This window comes from Aythya marila (genome assembly GCF_965140915.1).
Source record: "Aythya marila genome assembly, chromosome: 1".
In the NCBI taxonomy this organism is placed as follows: domain Eukaryota; kingdom Metazoa; phylum Chordata; class Aves; order Anseriformes; family Anatidae; genus Aythya; species Aythya marila.
In genome coordinates this window covers 150,337,879-150,356,489 of record NC_139042.1, presented here as the reverse complement: position 1 = coordinate 150,356,489, position 18,611 = coordinate 150,337,879, and the positions used below count along the sequence as shown (strand labels likewise).

General features: G+C 41.2%; 1 protein-coding gene across 1 annotated transcript in view; it reads right to left on the bottom strand.

The window, feature by feature from the left end:
* Nucleotides 1-300: 300 nt before the first annotated feature.
* The window catches only part of RFX4 (regulatory factor X4), a gene marked incomplete at both ends in the record, with an annotated part of 90,444 nt that continues 72,133 nt past the window's right edge, over nt 301-18,611 (bottom strand). The window contains 2 exons of the mRNA XM_082753063.1: nt 301-573; nt 13,050-13,188. Coding sequence (XP_082609189.1) covers nt 301-573; nt 13,050-13,188 — 412 coding nt within the window. The remainder of the gene's footprint in view (nt 574-13,049; nt 13,189-18,611) is intronic.

Genomic DNA, 18,611 nt, shown 5'->3' with positions numbered 1-18,611 from the left:
TAAGAGAGGGGGGAAAATGGCTCACTGACATTGACATCACACAGGGTTGGCCCACATGCCAGAATTAAAAAAGGCACAGATTGGCCTAAAAAGTTGCCTAGAATAGCACATCAATCTTTTTCGGCTACAGGAACGTTCAGTCATCCTGGTCTGCGATTTGCCCACGTTATGAACTACATTTATCTGCCCAGGATCTTTTCCATCTTCCCCTCCCTTCATGAACATCCACGTAAAGTCCCACGTAACATCAAGCTTTTATAACTCCTTTAAGTATATGGGCTTAACTTATACCAGTCATTTTCATTTCGCCCAACCTGTGGTGGCTTCCCCATTGATGTAGGCAAAGCCGGGAAAGTGTTGCATGTGCTCATATTCAGAATTTCTGCGCGTAGTCAAGGGGGTGTACATGTCACTAGAATTTCCGTATCTCGTGGAGTGCATGGATGGGCTCGTGTAGCAGGAGTTCGCGGCCGGCACCTCTGGCCAGCGAGGAGTCACTGGTGTGGGATGCAGCCTCGGGGTACTGCTCATCAAACAGGGCTCCATCCTGGATGTTGGGCTGTTGAAAGGGTACTGCAATAAAAGAGAAGAACAAATTAAAGAATTATTTACCCTATACTGAATTGTGAAGTAAGGGCTGGTGGCATCACATTTCCTTGTTTCATATAATCAAAATCAGGTGAACGAGCAGCCTTCCAAACCCTAGGTAACGTATTGAAGGGGGAATATCAGATATCCAGTGCCTGCAGTCTACTCAAAGTGTCAGGGGGAGTCTTGCAAAGGAGTCACAACATTTAAATATCAAATGAACTTACCAAAGAGCTAGCTACTGGCAGGTATATCTGGCAGCAGAAAAATAAATTGAATTTGTCTAGTTTTTGTCTCACAGCTTTTACGGGGAATCTTGCTGTTCAGTAAAAAACAGAGCATAAAATATTCTGACTCCTGCTCACTCAGCTAGGTTTTGAGGGAGGAGAGCAAAAAGATCTTTATTACTGGAAAGGTGCCTTCCTTTTTAAATGTTCACAAGCCATCCTGCCAGTTTCTGCAGAAAATTCTATGGCCTGGCCCCAGAGTGGGCAGCTAATTGGAGAACTTATCAGAAGAGTCAGGCAGAAGAAGAATCTCTCTATTCCCCAGCTGTTCGCAGTGACAGCTGGAAACTAGACACCAAGTAAGTTTGACAACGGCCTCCCACTAAGGAGAAGATGTGCTGAGGATAGGACAGGCAGGAAAACAGAGAACAGCATTTGTCCCCTGTACCCACAGGCTGCCCAGCCACAAGAAGTAAACTGTGCTTATGAGTACTTGCTTACCACGTATTTATTTATTTATCGCCTGTCTTGCAGGAATAGGTCATCTGTGTGTTCTGCTTAAGAAACAACTTTCCTTGTTTTGCCCTCCTATCATCCATCTGCATCTCAGAGATGGTGAGGATCCCTATTCCCCTTGACCTGCTGTCTATCTTCACATCTACATTTTACATCTTTTCGGCAGGATGGTTTTTAGCCACCACAGATGGTCACGGTGAGCATGGCAGAACTGGGGCAAATGCATCCATACACACAGGGCTGTACCTTTCGTATGAAAAATGTCATAATTTTAAATTTTGTTATCTTGGGTTGTTTACAGCTGATATTTCCTTAACTAGTAGCTGTCTCCAGAGTAGGATGGGCACCTGTCCTGGATTTGCCCCTTACAAACCCTGCAAGCTGCATGCCAAAACTTTGTTCAGCTGAGGATGGTAAAAACCCTGCCCTGTATTTTAGGGGGAGCATGGAGAGAAGAGCTGCTGTAGCTGTTGTTGCTCACAGGAGGGAGATGGTGGTGATTCCCAAGGGGCCTCATTACATTACTCCACTGCCGGATGGGGTGGCATTAACGGGTTGCATAAGCGGGTCCCAAGGCAATTACTGCAATGTCTCCATGAGGAGTTTCTGCTGACACCCTTCAGACCACAACCAGGAAGGCAGCCCTGCCTTGGAAAACGTTTTTGAACAGTTCACAAGCCTCAGGCAGCTCAAAAGCCACATGCTGGCCACTCCTAATTAGAGAGGAGAAAAAGAAGGCTATTTTTGACCAGTACACTGTAGTTAGTGACTTAGCATATTCCACCGTGTCCTGTGGAGACAGGCCAGTTAGCAGATGAGAGAAGAGATCAAAGTTGTACCATGCATTATTTAGCATATACTCCTCATCGCCACAGAGACTGTGGATTTACCTATGCAATCAGTGGCTGAAAAAGGCTGGTAAATGGCAGCACCATCCCGAAATGTCAGCACTATGGCAGGGACTGCTAACCCAGCTATCAGAATAAGCTGTGCTGGCAACACTGGACACGTGTCTGTACAAGATCATCTGAGTTCCACCCAGTGAACTTCCAACCTCTCAGCCCAGCTTAGGCACTGACCACAGAAAGGTTCGTATTCCTGTCAACAAGTTATCAGACTTATTAGCTTTCCAGAAGCTTCTCCTGAAGATCAGAGCTATCGGTACCCAGCAACCACAAAACTCGAACTTTGAGGTTTTATATGAGGTGATCTGAATTTAGGACCATGGTTTTCTCCATTAACTCATTCATTAAGGACAGGGCACCCTGTCAAGAAACAACCAACTTGCAAGTACTCTAAGCAAACATAAGAGGTTCCAGAAAAAGTTGAATATTTCTCATATTTTAACTTCTGGAAGACTAGTTAGTAGACTTAGAATGCAGTTTTCCTGGTACGCACAAGCAACACATTGAAGTCATTTTCAGTCTCATGCCTGCTGACTGCCTTCACCTGAACATCCTGGAGAACAAAGCTCCCGCCCTAATGGATTCAGAAAAAGTTGTCATGTGCTTTGCTATAGCTTCAGAGTGGAATTCATTTCATCTAATGTTAGTTGTCAAAAAATCAGGCATCTAATAAAAGAGAATTATCTGTGCTTTTTCTACAGCCATGAGAAGAATTAATCCAACCTCAAATTATCAGACCTAAGTATTTAGGACAGAAGATGAGTGATCCTCAGAAGGTGGCTCTTTCCTTTGTACTGCTGCCCGTTGGTTCGGTTTACTCGGGCTAAATAAAAGTCCCTTTTCCATAGTTGTCAAATCCATGGCTGATCTGAGATGCCACAGAATTGTTCCACTGTGTACAAAATGTTTTGAGATGGCGGGAGCCAGGACCAGGATGTATCAATGGGAAAACAAACACATTACACAAACAATACATTTTAAACTCTTTTCTGTATGCCATCTGTGGAACTGCAAGATGCAGACCAAGCTAGAAACATACTGCTTTGACTTTAGTAGTGTTTTAGTTGATAACAACTATCATGGCAGTTATCTTTGCCTTTACTACCCATTGATCTATACCTCAAATCACTGTAGATTCCTGTATTAATTAATATACTTTGAAATACATTAATCTAGACTTTTGTCATAATATACCAATGATTCTCTCATTTCTTCCCAATGCAGTATTTGATCTGCTCTGTTAAGCATAACAGAATGTTTCACTATCCTGACCTGGTGCAATTTTCCCCTGAGGTTGTGATGTAGAACAGGGCAATTTCTTGCCGTCATAGCTCTTACACATGGCAAGAGAAAGCCCGAGCTTCAGCCAGGATAATTTGCCACTTATAATTTGCAGACTGCAAAAACTTCATATATGAGCAAAACAAACAAAATGATTTTGGGGGATATTGTGTCGGATCTCCTGGTTGTGCATGGCATTATGTGGGAAAGCCACATAATGTCTTCTAGGCAGGTTGGCCGCACAAAAATGGTGCCATTTTCGGGTTGAAACCTTGGCTCCCAAAATGAACTTCAGGATGCACTGAAAGGAAAGATAATCCCCCTCCTATTTGCAGCCAAGAGGCCACGCTAAGGCTTCTAAGAAGGCAGAGCTAATGGCTATGCATAAGGGGACAGGATACAGTGTGCTGCTTTTCCCCCGCATCAAGCGCGCCCGACGCAGCTGTGTTTATGAATGTGTCATGAATGTAAAAAGAGTAATTGCTTGAAAATAACATGGACTCTAAATATCTAGTATTTTACAATAAATTCTGTTATGACTGAATGCAAGATGGAAAGTTTTGTAATGGTAGGTCAGCTAATCGCAAATGAGTCAGTGACTTCTTTTTCCCTCCAGTGAAGAGACTATTGAAAGACAATATTTTTAAAGTACCCACTGGCCCCTGCCTGACTATTAACTCACCCAATGAAGCATCTATTCAGCCTTGTTGGAGTGTCCAAAGCATCGCCATCTGGGCGGATGCCTGCCCATGCTGCCTGAATCACCTTTCACACTCTACATCCGGTTTAATGAAGAGTGCTTAAGCACGCTGAACTCAAAACACTGGGGCCTAGTGATCTTTGCCAGATATAAAAGCGACGTTTGTTGGAGGGCTCTTGACAGGAAATTACCATTTTCTGGGTTAACTCACACTTGTTGCTACTGCTGCCGTTAGACCTAGACAAGAAGCTCTTTAAGTCTGGGAGAATTTAAGAAGATTATTGTTAAACCCCCCAAATGTAAAATTAATTCAATTTCTTTTAGTATTATTTTAGAAAATACTACATTAAATATGGCCTACCAAGAAGTGAAGATTGAATTCCTGCAGTGTGAGGATGGCAAATAATCTCCTTATTCTTACCCTCAGCTCCCTGGCTGATTATGCAGGGAGGTGAAAGGTGTCTCTGTCCAAACAGCAAAATATTTTCCTTATGAATGTGCCTCTGACTTTACAGTGCATTAGCTCACACTGCTGCAGAATGCTGTGAGTTACCAGTTGGCATTAGCCACTACTTTAAGATTTACAAATAACTCGCACCAGAAATTAGAACTGGCTATACAGTAACTTTATAAAAATATGCTCAAAATCTCAGATAGTGTCAAAATTGGAACTATCGATTTCATCTTTATAACCCTCTATTTGAACCTTTTCTTCACAAAATGAAGCTTATTACGTCTAATTAAATAGATTGGGTGAAATTTTCAAGTCACTCTAAGTGACCTTGGTTCTTTGGGAGTGGCATTTGGAGCCTTATGAAAATCCTATTTGTAATTATTTAAAAAGAAGACATCTGTTTCCTGTTGCATTCAATACATAATTACTTGAACTACATTTTAATAACTCAAGTTTGTTATGAAGCCATACAGTTCGGAACAATAATTCCTGTTGCATGGGTGGGATTTGGATGGACTTTTTTCTTTCTTTCTTTCTGTCATTACTAGCTGTTAGATGACAGAACGGTTATTGGAAAGGGTGAATTATTCTTACTGCATTGGTATAGTCATAAGCTTATATTGTATATGCTCTGGATGAACAAGAACTTTTCCCTTCGGTTCCTTGTCTTACCTATGGAGTAGGTGGGACAGAACAACATGAATGGGTGCTAAAGCACTGGTTCTGTCTGGGAGATTTCTTCAGCTACTCCACTGGAAGGGAAAGAAGTTAATGCTTTCTTCCAGAGTTGCCCCTCATGTAAATCTTGCTGTAGAGGCTTATGGAGGTGAAGACGTGGTTGGGTAGAACTGTGGCATGCAACACTGTCCAGAAAAAATAAGTAGTGCTGCAACTCATAGGGCATTTCAAGGAAGCTGGGTGAAACCACTGTGGTCCTCAGAGCAGTTTAGGACAGGCATTGCACAAACACTGCTGAAAGCTCTTTGAACTACGGCCCCGGTGCTGTGCCTCTGAGAGGTGCAGATCCAACCTACTGCTTGACTTGTAGTACTGCAACATTTTTCAGACTGTTTTATGCAGATCATGTAAGTAAACCATGGACTGCAGAAGGTTCATGGTTGTTTCTCAGTGAGGGGGATGCAAGGGGAAGGTTAGCCTCTTTTTCTGAGGAAAAGAATCTTATGAGATAGCCCTGTGAATTTGTCCCAACAACTTTAGAAACGGTCAATTTCAGCTAAATTTGATAGTTCTTTTGGGGGAGGAAGAAAGTTGCAGGGAGTATGAGATACAACAAGGATTAGTTTCTGGAAACTGCTTCCACTGTTTGTATTGCCCAGTAATTAAAGGGGCTGAACTTGGAGTTGTGGCTGACACAATATACATATAACCATAAAAGAAAACCTCTAACCCAGAGTGCTTATAATTTTAGGGTTAACCTCTCACCCTAAAGACACATAAAACATGCACAGTCTGCACAATGGTGCATCTAAATCACTGTTCTCCCAGGAAATATTAGGAGACATCACCCAGGGAGAGCACACCAGCTTGGCCAGCATCACAGTTGCATGATTATGGATATGCATCCCTAATCTCTGTTGCCCATTAACCTGTCTAATCATGTTTTGATCTTTATATTGTCTGTCTCTACACCCTGCTGTAGCAACAGAATCCAGAAGTTCACTATCCACCATGCTAAAATATACATATTTTTCTGTTGTATACCCATCTACACTAATTTCAGTGAGTGCTGGTGGCTTCAATACTGTAGTTCATCTGCAGTTTGCCTCCCAGACCAGCCCTGCTCTGGAGATTCATGCCTGCTGCAACCCTGTAACTGGCTCAGATTGCTGTCTTTTCCTTCCCAAACACATGCAAAAGCACGAATCATCCCCAGGGGAAATTGTTTCCCTCTTCATTTTGCTACCGTGATGAACTGTGAAATCACCTTTTGCCCAGCCACATACACAGGGGAAAATGGCAAAAGAAAGTCATGGCTTTAAGAGAAGAGACAAATGAGGTATGACTGGAAGGGTAAGTCAAGTGGCTTCTCTGAAATCAAACCTCAAGGGGTGAGGATCCAAATGTCGTTATTAACCATCCCAGGGTGCTACCTCATAGACCAATGTCACTTTGGCTGTGCAGTTTTCTTTTGCGTCACTTTATCCGGACTTTTCTTGCATCGAAACATTCAGAGAAGAGCTTAGATTTTGTTCTTTCTTACTAGCCAAGTATGTGAGACTTCGTTTTTTCTCTTTAATTATTATTAGTAGTTTAATCATCCTTAAATCTCTTTGTTTGAGAGTTTAATCATCCTTAAATCTCTTTGTTTCTTGACTAGGAGAATTTTAGCAGCATATAGGTCAATTCAGTGGTGCTTTGCAGAGCAGGGAGCCTCTCATAAAATTGTATCATCTCACATATCTCATAAAATACTCTCCATGCAGAGACAGGAATCTGTAATAAATTAACACTTTATTACAGAATCACAGGATGGTTGTGGTCAAAAGGGACCTCTGGAGGCCACCTGGTCCAACCCCCCTGCTCAGGCAGGGTCAACTAGAGCTGGTTGTCCAGGACCACGTCCAGGCAGCTTTTGAAGATCTCTAAGGAGGGAGACTCCACAGCCTCTCTGGGCAACCTGGGCCAGCCCACCACATCCTTGTCTGCAAAGCTGCTTTCCAGCCAGGTAACCCCCAGCATGTACTGGTGCCTGTGGTCATTCCTCTCCACCATATGCTTTATGCCTTGCTATAAACCCACTCTGACAACAACAACACAGCAGCACAAGCACTTGATACAAATGTGCTACTCCCAGTCCCAGAAGTTGTTTAGTGCCTCTTGAGAACAGAGCGCCAGCTCGGGAACAGCTGACATTGGCCATGCTCCTGAGTGCAACAGGAGGCAGCTTTTAAAAACAGAATACAAGGGCTTGACTTCAAGGTGGGGACTGCATCTCAAAAGAATTTAGAGGGAAACACTGTTATGCCATTTCTGTGGCTCCCTGTTAAATGCCTCCATCTGAGATACTCCATTTGAAGGTGGTTACGTCACCTTGGCAAAGGAAGAAAAAGGCTAAGAAGGGCCTGTGTGCAGTATGGGATCTAGGAGTGCTTCCCAGGTCCAAATGGCTGATCTGGTGGCTCCCTGGCTGAGTCCCTCCTACTTTCTCTGAGATCAGGTTTGCACTGAAAGGCTGGGGAGCAGCTGCAACTCCAGCAGGTTCCCTGCTCAGCACAACTTGAGAGAAGAGGACGTCCATGTACCCCCACAGAGTACCCTGCCCTTCAGTGAACACGCAGTCCTTAGGTAATTGCTGTGTGTAGAGCAATGAGAGAATCTATGCAGATTATCACAGAATCACAGAATTTCTGGGTTGGAAGAGACCTCAAGATCATTGAGTCCAACCTCTACCTAACGCTAACAGTCCCCACTAAACCATATCCCTAAGCTCTACATCTAAACGTCTTTTAAAGACTTCCAGGGATGGTGACTCCACCACTTCCCTGGGCAGCCTGTTCCAGTGTCTAACAACCCTTTCGGTAAAGAAGTTCTTCCTAACATCTAACCTAAACTCCCCTTATAACCCTTAAGTCTGGAAAAGAAATGGAGGAAGGAGGTGGGAGGAATAATGAAGATCTACACTGTCTTGAATAGTGAGAGTAAACAAATAGGTAATGAGTACTCCCTATTCCTCATCCCTCCCCCCCCAAAAAAAAAAAAAAAAGAAAAAAAAAAAGGGGCATCCAGTACAATTATAAAATAGCAGGTTTTAAACCAACAAGAGAATACATGCTGCATACAAACCATTCTTCAGAAGTACAAAAGAGCTCAAAGAGAGTAATGGAGAGTGAGTTGCTAGAAAATACAACAGCCCAGCTGCTGCTTCCTACTCAGGACATCCCTAGGTCAGCTCTTACCAAGCACAGTGTGGCTATGCTGGTGAAAGGACCACGCTCTACCTACCCTATTACTAATACTTTTCCTCCACACATGCACTTCTGGCCATTGCTAGAGATAGAACCTGCATAAAAGGACCTATAATATGACATACTACAGCCATGCATTATAGTACCTACATATATACCATATGCTTGCTGTATATTGCACTGCATGAACAGCGATGCACATTCGTGTGATGTGCATCTTTCTGTGTTACCAGATACATTGAAGTATAAAAACATATGCTGCTGCAGATTTCTCTAACTACTCTTCCTACCAAGAGTGTTACCCTTGTGATTTACACAGAAAAATGACTGCAGCATGAATTACTTTGTGTCTAAGGAAGAGGTGGAATGCTATTAATTGAAACATTTATGGATAGCCTGAAAGAGGATCAAGACCTGTTCAGCCAGGGTGAAAGCTGCAGACAAAAGCTGTGATCAAAAGCCAGCCAAATGCAGATTGTGCAGGCAGATTAGATGGTGACAATGTGCAGGGGTTACCTTTGAAGGGTGTACCTCTGCTACACTTGACATAAGTTGATAGGAACACTCAGAAGTTTTTAGACAAAGCTGTTGTCTATTTTCTGCCCTGGCATCTGGTTCACCTAAAACTAGAGTCAGCAAACTTACAAAACTGATTTTTTAGTCAGTAGAGATCTGTTTATGTAAATGCATTACACACCCTCCTAAATGATGATGGAATTAGCAGATATGATTGTATGCACTTCAGCACTGCTGTTTAGAGAGCTAAGTAGTACCAAATCGATCTGTAGATAATCTTTATTTTTTATTTTTTATTTGTGTGCCAGGCTCTTGGCCCGTAAGCTGAGTCAAGAAATGAGCAATCAAGCCCGGAGTTACAAGGAAGCAACTGTTCTGAGAAATATTCACAGATGCTGATGAAAGAAAAAAAGTATTCGGATTAAGACCAAGGTTTGAACAGACTGTCCCTGTCAACAAAAAAGACTCTTAGCCATCAGTGGGAATTAGTCAGCCTGTATCACCAGCAGGCGACTGTTTTAGGCTCTGGCTGGGTTAGTAGCTGCAGAAATTACCTCATCAGAACATTTACTCCGCTATAAAGTCTTTTACAAACCATCTCCTCTACTGTTTTGCCTTCTTGTCCACCTGAAAGTCATTGATCTTTCTGAAACTGTGGGCTAGTTATCAAAATCCCCATTTAGCCTACAGTAACAAAACACATAACATTGCTCTATGAGCCAACCTAAGCTCCAAGACTTTCTCAGAGGTGAGAGGTAACAAGATCCTCATGGGCTCTCACTAGTCAATTATGGGACAGGGTGTGAGTGAGCGTGATGTCCACCACTGTTTCACTTCCTCTAAGACTAAGACTAAGGGACCCAAATTATCCAGGAGCCTCTCCCTAAGATGGACCTGCTACTAGTCAGGTGAGATAGGCTTGTCTTGGGACTCCTGCCTGCACTCTTCAAGAGCTGTATGTAGTACAGGAGCTACAACTGTGTGACTTCTTCACCAGCACAGCCCCAGTGTAAGGATTCTAATGATAAAACCACAAAAGGCATCCTAAAATCGACACAATGCAATTATCACGTCAGTCTGTGTGTGAAGTTGGGATCAACATTTTACCTGTTTGCAAATACAATTTAAAAGATCTCTCATTCCCTTCTGCTTTCCCAGCTGTTCAGTCCTCCCCACTTCCACTAAATAAAATTATTCCTTCCATCCCCTCTGCACTAATTTCACTTTTGTTGTTGTTGATGGTCTATAAATTGTATCTGCGAAATGACCCATCTTAAAGTTGTACCAAAGAAACAAACACAACTCTTTTTCTTTAGGACTATTGCTCTGGGCTGGAAAATAGCCCTAAAATAACTGACCTGATAAAACCCAGAATATGATGCTCTCTTCCTCAGAAAGAGGTTGGACTGACATGGTGTTCTTTCAGACCAAAATAGTAATTTATAGCTGCAGACTCAAAGCCACCTCTATTACATCCTGTCTGTTTCAACTCAGGCCCCTTTCTGGGACAAGGGCTCCCTCTGATTCCGTGTTTGTAGAGGAGAACTTACCCCCCACACAGATTTTTTTTTTTCTTTGAGTTAATCCCCAGACCCTATCCTAAGGAGCTAAAGCTGATCCAGAGTTCTATATTTGTACTGAATGTAGATTACAACAAAGAATTCTTTTGAAGAGAGATGGTCAATGCCTCCACTTCTCAACTGATTACATTACCACAGCAATGCACTGCATCTCCTCTGGTTTCAGTACAGCGGCAGCTGTTTATATATTCATTGCAAATTTGGCTCCCTGTATTTTGATTTTGCAACGTCATGAGTCCTGCTGCAATCCCTTACACCATATTCCACTTAGAAAGTCCAGCAGAAAAAAATGTGGTTCCCTAACATCCTGTTAGGCTTTGCAGGCAACAGTACATTATGTACTTCTGTTGGTTAAAAATAGCTAAAAAAGCATTTTTCATCAGGGCAAGCACCTCACAGAAGCTTGTTTAGTTTTAAAAATAATGTCAGCAAATTCCAGATTTGAATCAGTTAAGATTTTTCTTAAAGTAGTGTTTCAGTTTGTAGCTCCTTTCGATACGGAATAAGTACATTGATATGAGTTTGTTAGCTGCATTTTGCCATGAGATTACATATCAGTTTACAAGCAGCATGAGAAAAAGCATGCTAAATACAGGTTGAAATCATTTTGCTCTCATATGAAATCATTAAAGCATAGCTATTCTTCATGTATATCCAGGGCAGCTCAAGGGCTAGCAAGAGAGGAAAAAGTTATCTGACATCTGCATTTGTAGAGACAGCCTATTACAGAAAGAAAAGCATTTTCATGATTTTAATGTATGTTACTATTTCTATATGACATATTAACCAGGACATGAGTAAGCTACAAATGTATTGATCCCGCTTTGTTTTATTAATTTCTTGCTTAACTTGTGCTATGTCAGTGTGGCAGACAGGATATAAAGGAAGCTCCTTCTATGGTTGACAAATTTTCTAAACAGTAAAAGCCTCATTCTCCAGATTCATGGCCTTAGAGGTCATTTCAGAACTACAAATCATGTGGGTTTTCTCTGGTAAAGAGAAAGAGAGTAAAGAAAATTGGTGAGCCAATATTAAGTCAAAAATTGATGCACCCTGGAAAAACAACAACAACAAAAACCCTTGAGATAACAGGGTATGGCCTGTAGTGAAAAAACAATATATACAAACCTATTGTAGGACACTACTTAAACATATACCCACTGTTCCTATTGAAGATACAGCAGCTGCAACAACTAGTTAAATCCTCACATCTCATATATTCTTTTTGATGGACCAGGTACACAAATGGGTGAGATGTTGTAGATTTATTTTTTTTCATGAGCTAGAGAATGATTGCTGAGCTGGTCCAAATGAGCACATTTGAAGATTATTTTATACAAATCCAGTATAGGACAATCTTCCCAGCTGATCTCAAAAAGCTTTAAGAGACCTTAAGAAGGAACAACTTATTTGAGATCACCTGGTAAACTGACGACCAGAATGAGATGCAGGTTTCACGTGTTCCAGTCCAAAGCACTATCAAATTCGTATCTTTGCATCTGGCATGAAACTGTTCCAGTCCAATGACAAGACTTAAGCATGGTGGTCCTTAATAGACTTGCATAACTTTCCAGTAGATGAAGCATAAGAGGCACCATGTTGTGGAATACCCCAATGTCATTACCTCCAGCCCGTATCTGTCCCTTGCAAGTCTTCCAGCAGAGCCCCCAGAACCCTCTACGCTGGGGAAGCACCAGGTGTGCGATGTGCTCAAGAGTGACCCTACTTTCGAACTGTTGCCAAATTCCATCTTCATTCTTAATCTGTGCTCTCTCCTACTGGCTTGGTTTTGTGAACTGAAATAGCCCTGAAATAGTTAGTGACGTCTCTCCTTACCATGTTGTAGGAGTCTATAGCCTACATTCTAAACTGTGGAATGGGGTCCCAGAGTTATTCAAACTATATGCAGAACTCACATTTTTGGCAAATTCCTAACCATAAGTATTCTCAAAGGAGGGGCACCAGAAGAATTCCCTGTGGTTCCTGAATCTTCCTTCAAGCGTATTAAAACACTTTTATTGGTTGTTAGGAATCTCTTCCTGTTCCCATCTCCTAAGAAACATACAACTAATCATATTCATCTTTGTTTCAGCTACCTCTTAACACCGAAACATGTTCATGATCCATATTGCTGGATTTTAGAGTTTAGTACTCTAAATTCACAAGCGAAAGGTATTTCTGATAAAAGAATCTCCCCTAGAATAGAAAGCTATCAAGGTAATATCAGAAAAGAAAAAAATAGGGACCATCAATGACTAGAGATGATTCAAACAGCTTACATGCTGATAACAAATGTACAAGTAAAACTTTACTTAAATGTTGGATCAAGCATTTTCAAGAAATAAATCCAACTTACCTGTGAAGAGCTTCTGTGGTAAGCCGAGTAATGAAGTGGTCCAGAAATAGCAGTATCATGCGGTAAAGATGGATATTGACTCTGCATTGGATGGGGATGCTGGTTGCTATAGCTACCGTAGTTGTAACTTCCTGTGTATCTAAAATTCATTAAAAACACTATTTAGTATGCATATTAATTATATTCCCACTAATAATTCTGTAAGTTTTATCAGACATACAATTATACTTTTTTTGCACAGGAGAATGGTATCTTAAACTACCTCTTTTTAAAAGACATTTCTCAGCTCAGTTGGCAAGCAGGTGCCACAATGAAATGATGTGTTCAACACAAAAACAAATGCAGGGACTCAGGATGTTTCTGTGACTAGCTGTAAATTGCAGACTCATTTTTGCACTTTCTAAGATTTTTTTTCCCTTTTATTATTATTTTTTATTGCCATGTTCTTAGTAAATTGCTATCCAGACTCAGGAAGCACGGCAAATTTAACTTAACTGTACTGTGGAGTTCAGCTATCTCCTTACACTGTGATCAGATGTTCCTTTTTTTGGAGAGGGAGAAAGATGTATTCATTTACATCTGAAGCATACAACATACAGTTTTGGTGCAGCTGACTTCAGAATAGAATGGGATTTGAGCTTGGAGAACCTGCCCACTTTCTTTTTTTAGTCCAAACCTTTGTTTTAGGACAGACAGGGGTAAAGGAGGGAGCAGTTTCCTTAGCTATAGTGTCAATGCTTGTTGGCCACCATTATCTAGGCCATTCAGTAGCAAAAGATGAATGGACACTTTCTGCATCCTCCCCATCTCTGTGTAGACATGTGAATGTTCAATATTAATTGAGCACAGAAGTTTAAATACTCTTAAAATATATGCTAGACTGAAATGAAACACAAAACAGAATAAACAAAAAGGCAGACAACACATTGTGAGAGAGGGAAGATAGTTATTTGTATGGATTTTACTTTTTTTTTTTCCTTTTCTTTTCCTTTTTTTTTTTTTTTTTTTTTCAAAGTTCAATGTCATTTTTACACTGGGTAGAGTTTAAACTGCTTTGTTATTCCTTTGAACTTATAATGGTATTCTAGAGATACCATGTCATGTCTTACACCAGGCAAACCAGACAGCTTCAAAATGAGAGCAGACTGCCCCATCTAAAAACTTTTTCAGGACTTAAGATCCCACGTCCATCTTTACTGTTCAACATTTAGCTCTCACTCTTATATCAATTTGTGTTTATCTGTAAATGTAAGTGGTTTCCGTAATTACCTCAGACAAACTGGTGTTCACATGACATGACTTTAATAGGCTCTCTGCGGAGAGTGGGGGAGAGAGAAATGGCTGTGCCATGGAGTTGAAGCACACTGTGGTAGGCAGACATCCTGTGTTTTAATTCCTTCAACACAACAGACTGATAAGCAAAATTTGTAACAGATTTTTTTGGCAGTCTCACAAGCCTGACATTTCACAGAGCAGCCTTTTCTGTTTGAAGAGGAGACTTGTCTGTCTTGTCCCTCCTGTAGTCCTGGAGGCCCTTGGATTCCCACCTAAAGCCAAGTCCCATGAAGCAGTGTCTGCACTTCATGCTCTCTCTAGTCATCAAGGATGCTCTGTCCTAGTTTGGAAGATACTGGTCTACCTCCTTCATTCAAAACCTCATTGCTTTTTGTCTCAAAAAACACAGTTAATTCACTTGAGCATTGAGTTATAAACTTTCTTATTCTGTTTTTTTGTCTGGTACTTTTGGTCCAGGAATTTTCCTCTTTCTCAATTCAGCTACAGGAGAGAATACTGAAGGACATGAGGAGGAGATGACCATTCTCCTTCAAGGTTAGTATTTTCCTGCCTATCTGAAACTGCTTGGCTGGGGAACTCTAATTCTCTCTAAGATGAAAGTGCACCTGAAAAATCCCCCCAAAATATTTCTGCCAATTATTTCTGCCATGTCTTACAGTGACTTCCGAACAACATCTACAGTCACTGATTAACAGGGATAATAAACTGGTGCGGTTTCTTAGGGGAAGTCCAGATGGGAACTGGCAGTTACTCTGGAGTCTAGCAGACCTAGATATGATCCAGAAAAAAATGGTCAGTTGATCATTTGCACAGTACAGGGAACAATGCAAAGTCCTGCATCTGGGATGGCATAACTCCTGCAGTGCTACAGGTTGGGGCCATTTGGAGAAAAAGCAGCTTCGCTGAAAATTTCCTGCAAGTTCTGATGGCCAAAAGTTGAATGTGTATCGCCAGTATGCTCTGGCAATGAAGAAGGCCAAGTACATACTGGGCTGTATTAGCAAGACTGTAGACAGCAAGCCTAAAAAGTGATTATTCCCCTCTAGCGCTTGAGAAGCCTGACTACTGTGTCTCGTTTGGGGCTCTCAACTACAAAAAGGACGCTGACATACTGAAGCAAGTCCAGTGGAGGCTATCAAAACAGATAAGGGACTGGAGCACATGGTCTACTAGAAGATATCTGCATTTGTCCAGTCTTAAGAAGAGAGGCAAAGGGATGATCTACAACTATCTAACAGGAGGGAACAGAGCAGCTAGAGCCAGGCTCTTCTCAGAGGTGCACAGGGATAGGACAGGAGGCAACGGACACAAGATGGAACAAGGGAAATCCCAGCTAAAAGACCTTTTTCCACTATTAATACTATAGATCTTCCATTTATTGTCCTGATATCCCATACATGTGGAGAGTACCATTGTGGATTTAGAAGATTTACCGGCATGAATTAGAGTAAGTTATGAACTCTGTGTCCTTCCCCTTGTTTCATAAATATTCACCAGTATTGCTTCTTATAGGTCTTGTTTTAATAATGAAGAACAGACCATGAACCTTTTTATTAATTTCTGTTAATATGCAATTGGTCCTAATTAAACTTTTATTTTACAGGGAACAGTTATCATTGAATTTATATTTTATCTTCTAAAACTGGCCAGAAATACAGATAAAATATTTGTACAAATCAGTCCACCAGTCTATATTTGTGTCTTGGGAGCTTGGAGGGCTTTACCTTGTTCCAAGGCCTCAGCTCTTAGAATATCTTTACATTGTGGAATACCATCATATAAAGTGCTCTGATATTTTAGGTATTCTCTTCCTATCTCAAGATGTTCTGGAGGCTTTATATTTTAAATAGGATCATCTTTAGTGTGCAATATTGGTAGAAACCCCTGCAGAACTGCTGTTAGAATGCTTTCAGGTATGCTGAGTGGCCAAGAATCTGCATTTGATGTGAAATTCACCTGCAGCAGGGGAATGGCTCCTGGCCTGCGCACTGCATATGCTCTCTGGCTGCCCCTCCGCATGGCAGTGAGGTTCAGTCTATGTGGCTATGACAGTTGCTAACTCTATTTCTCTCTTCTCAAGAAACCTTGACATCTTAGTGCAGACTTTGATCTTCTCTCTCTGTTACTTTCCAGAGCGGCCAACTGAATGTTGCATACAAGGTCTCATATTATTTTTTTCCCTTCTGTTTGAATCTGTGACTGTATCTTCCAAAAGAACCGTGGAGTCTTGGGCTTCTGAACACTATGGGTGAGGTTACTACGTTTCTGTGCAGGCCTTTCTTCAGGAACATGTCTTTGTTAGCATATTACATCAGACTTGAATCATATAAAAACTAATATACCAGTGTGCTCTTTTTGCTGCAGATCCAAAATAAGTACGTGTTGTAATTATTCAGAAAAAAACATTAATAGTACTACTATACAGAGAGCAAATAAGATCAGAAAATCTTTGAGATAGAAGGCACGTAAGCATCAATTAACAGAGAGGTTGTATTGCTACATTTAAAAAGTCAGCTCCAGGCAAGAAGACAGACACCACCAAAATGTTTAGAAGCATCCCCAATATGTTTCTAAGCATGTGTCCCAAGGAAATCCAAACTGCGAAAGAAGTCAGGTTATAGAAGTCTTTGTTGCCTTTCAGAAATACTGATTCACTCAGATAAAAAGTTTCCTCAAATCACCTTCCAGAGGCAAGAGATTCCATTAGTAACAATGAATTCTCATGTATGTATACATACATGTATGTATAGATATATTCACTGCCTTACCATGGCTTGTTCTAGTTATTGCATTGTGTCAGCTCACAAACCTCCCTGCTACTCTATTTCTGACTCCACAAAGCAGCCATATCCAGGATATCCAGGTTTTTCCGGGAAGGGCTTAGCAGTGACATTCAGGCAGAAATCCAAACCTTCTCTCCTTCCAGAAGAGAAGGAGATGGAAGGTTCAAATTAATCTCTACTATCCTTCCAAAGAGTAAACAATTTTCCACTCTGAGAAAGCACTTCTGCAAGGGTAATGAGTATGCAATGAGACTGAGGAAATCAGAAACATCTTTTGAATGTCTTGCTTCATGTCAGCATCTGGGCTCTTGCTAATTCTGTTATGTTCCTGGAGCCCTTCTCCAGTGATGATTTTGTGACTGTTTCTCTTTAGTTATGGTTATCTGTGAGTGACACATTCACCCAAATGAGATGGCGCAGAAGTGCTATGTAACAAAGAGCAGAGAGACTTTTGTCTGAGTGTCTGAAGTTTGCCAAGATCAAATAATGTTAAACAAATTTCAGCTTGTAATTATTTTAATTCAGTGCCTCAAGCAAATTTTGGTGATGGAGATGAGATTAGAATACTATAGTGAAAACGTGGCTATTTTTCCAAACTTTGGACATTTTTGATTTGCAGGTCAAATGGTAGTCATTGAATCATAAAGGCTGCAAGGGCTCTCTGGAGATCAGCTAGTGTAAGCCCCTTGCTCAAAGCAGGGTCTGCTAGATCAGGCTGCCAAGGATTAGGACCAGATGGGTTTTGCATATCAGCAAGGATGGACACTCCATAGCCTATCTGGGTGACCTACTCCAGTGTTTGATCACATTAAAATGAATTGTTTGTTGTTTGCATGTTGTGTTTTTTGTTTGTTTGTTTAAGTTTAAACAGAATTTCCAGAATTTCAATTTATACCCACGTCTTTTGTCCTGTCACTTGGATACCACTGAGAAGAAGCTGTCTCCATTTTCTCTACATCCTTCATGACATGTTTATACACCACGATAAGACCCTCCCTGAGCCTTCTTGAGGCTAACCAACCCCAGCTCTCTTAGTCTCTGCTTGTATCTTAGCTCTTCCACTTCCTTGATCATGTTAGTGGCCCTTTTCTGGACTCCTTATGGCCTTGTCTTTCTTACAGAGGAGAACTCAGAACTGGATCTACTGCTCCAGGTGTGGTCTCAGCTGCACTGTGCAGAGGAAAAGAAACACTTCTCCTGAGACTTAGTATAGAAAGGCTGTCCTTTGGACACATCTAGCCTTTGGGATAAAACAAGACATGGGAAAACAGGAATCATAGGAAGAAACATGCCAAAGCCTTCTCTTTTATAAAGTATTATCCAGGCCTACCGTGTTTTGAAATAGAATTTAATATGATTATAAAACTGAGACATAATATAACCATATAGCAATAACAACAGCCAAAGAATAATGATATCAGCATCTTTGCAATACAGACATACATGTATTACATCAAGAAACAGATTTCATTGCATTTCCAAT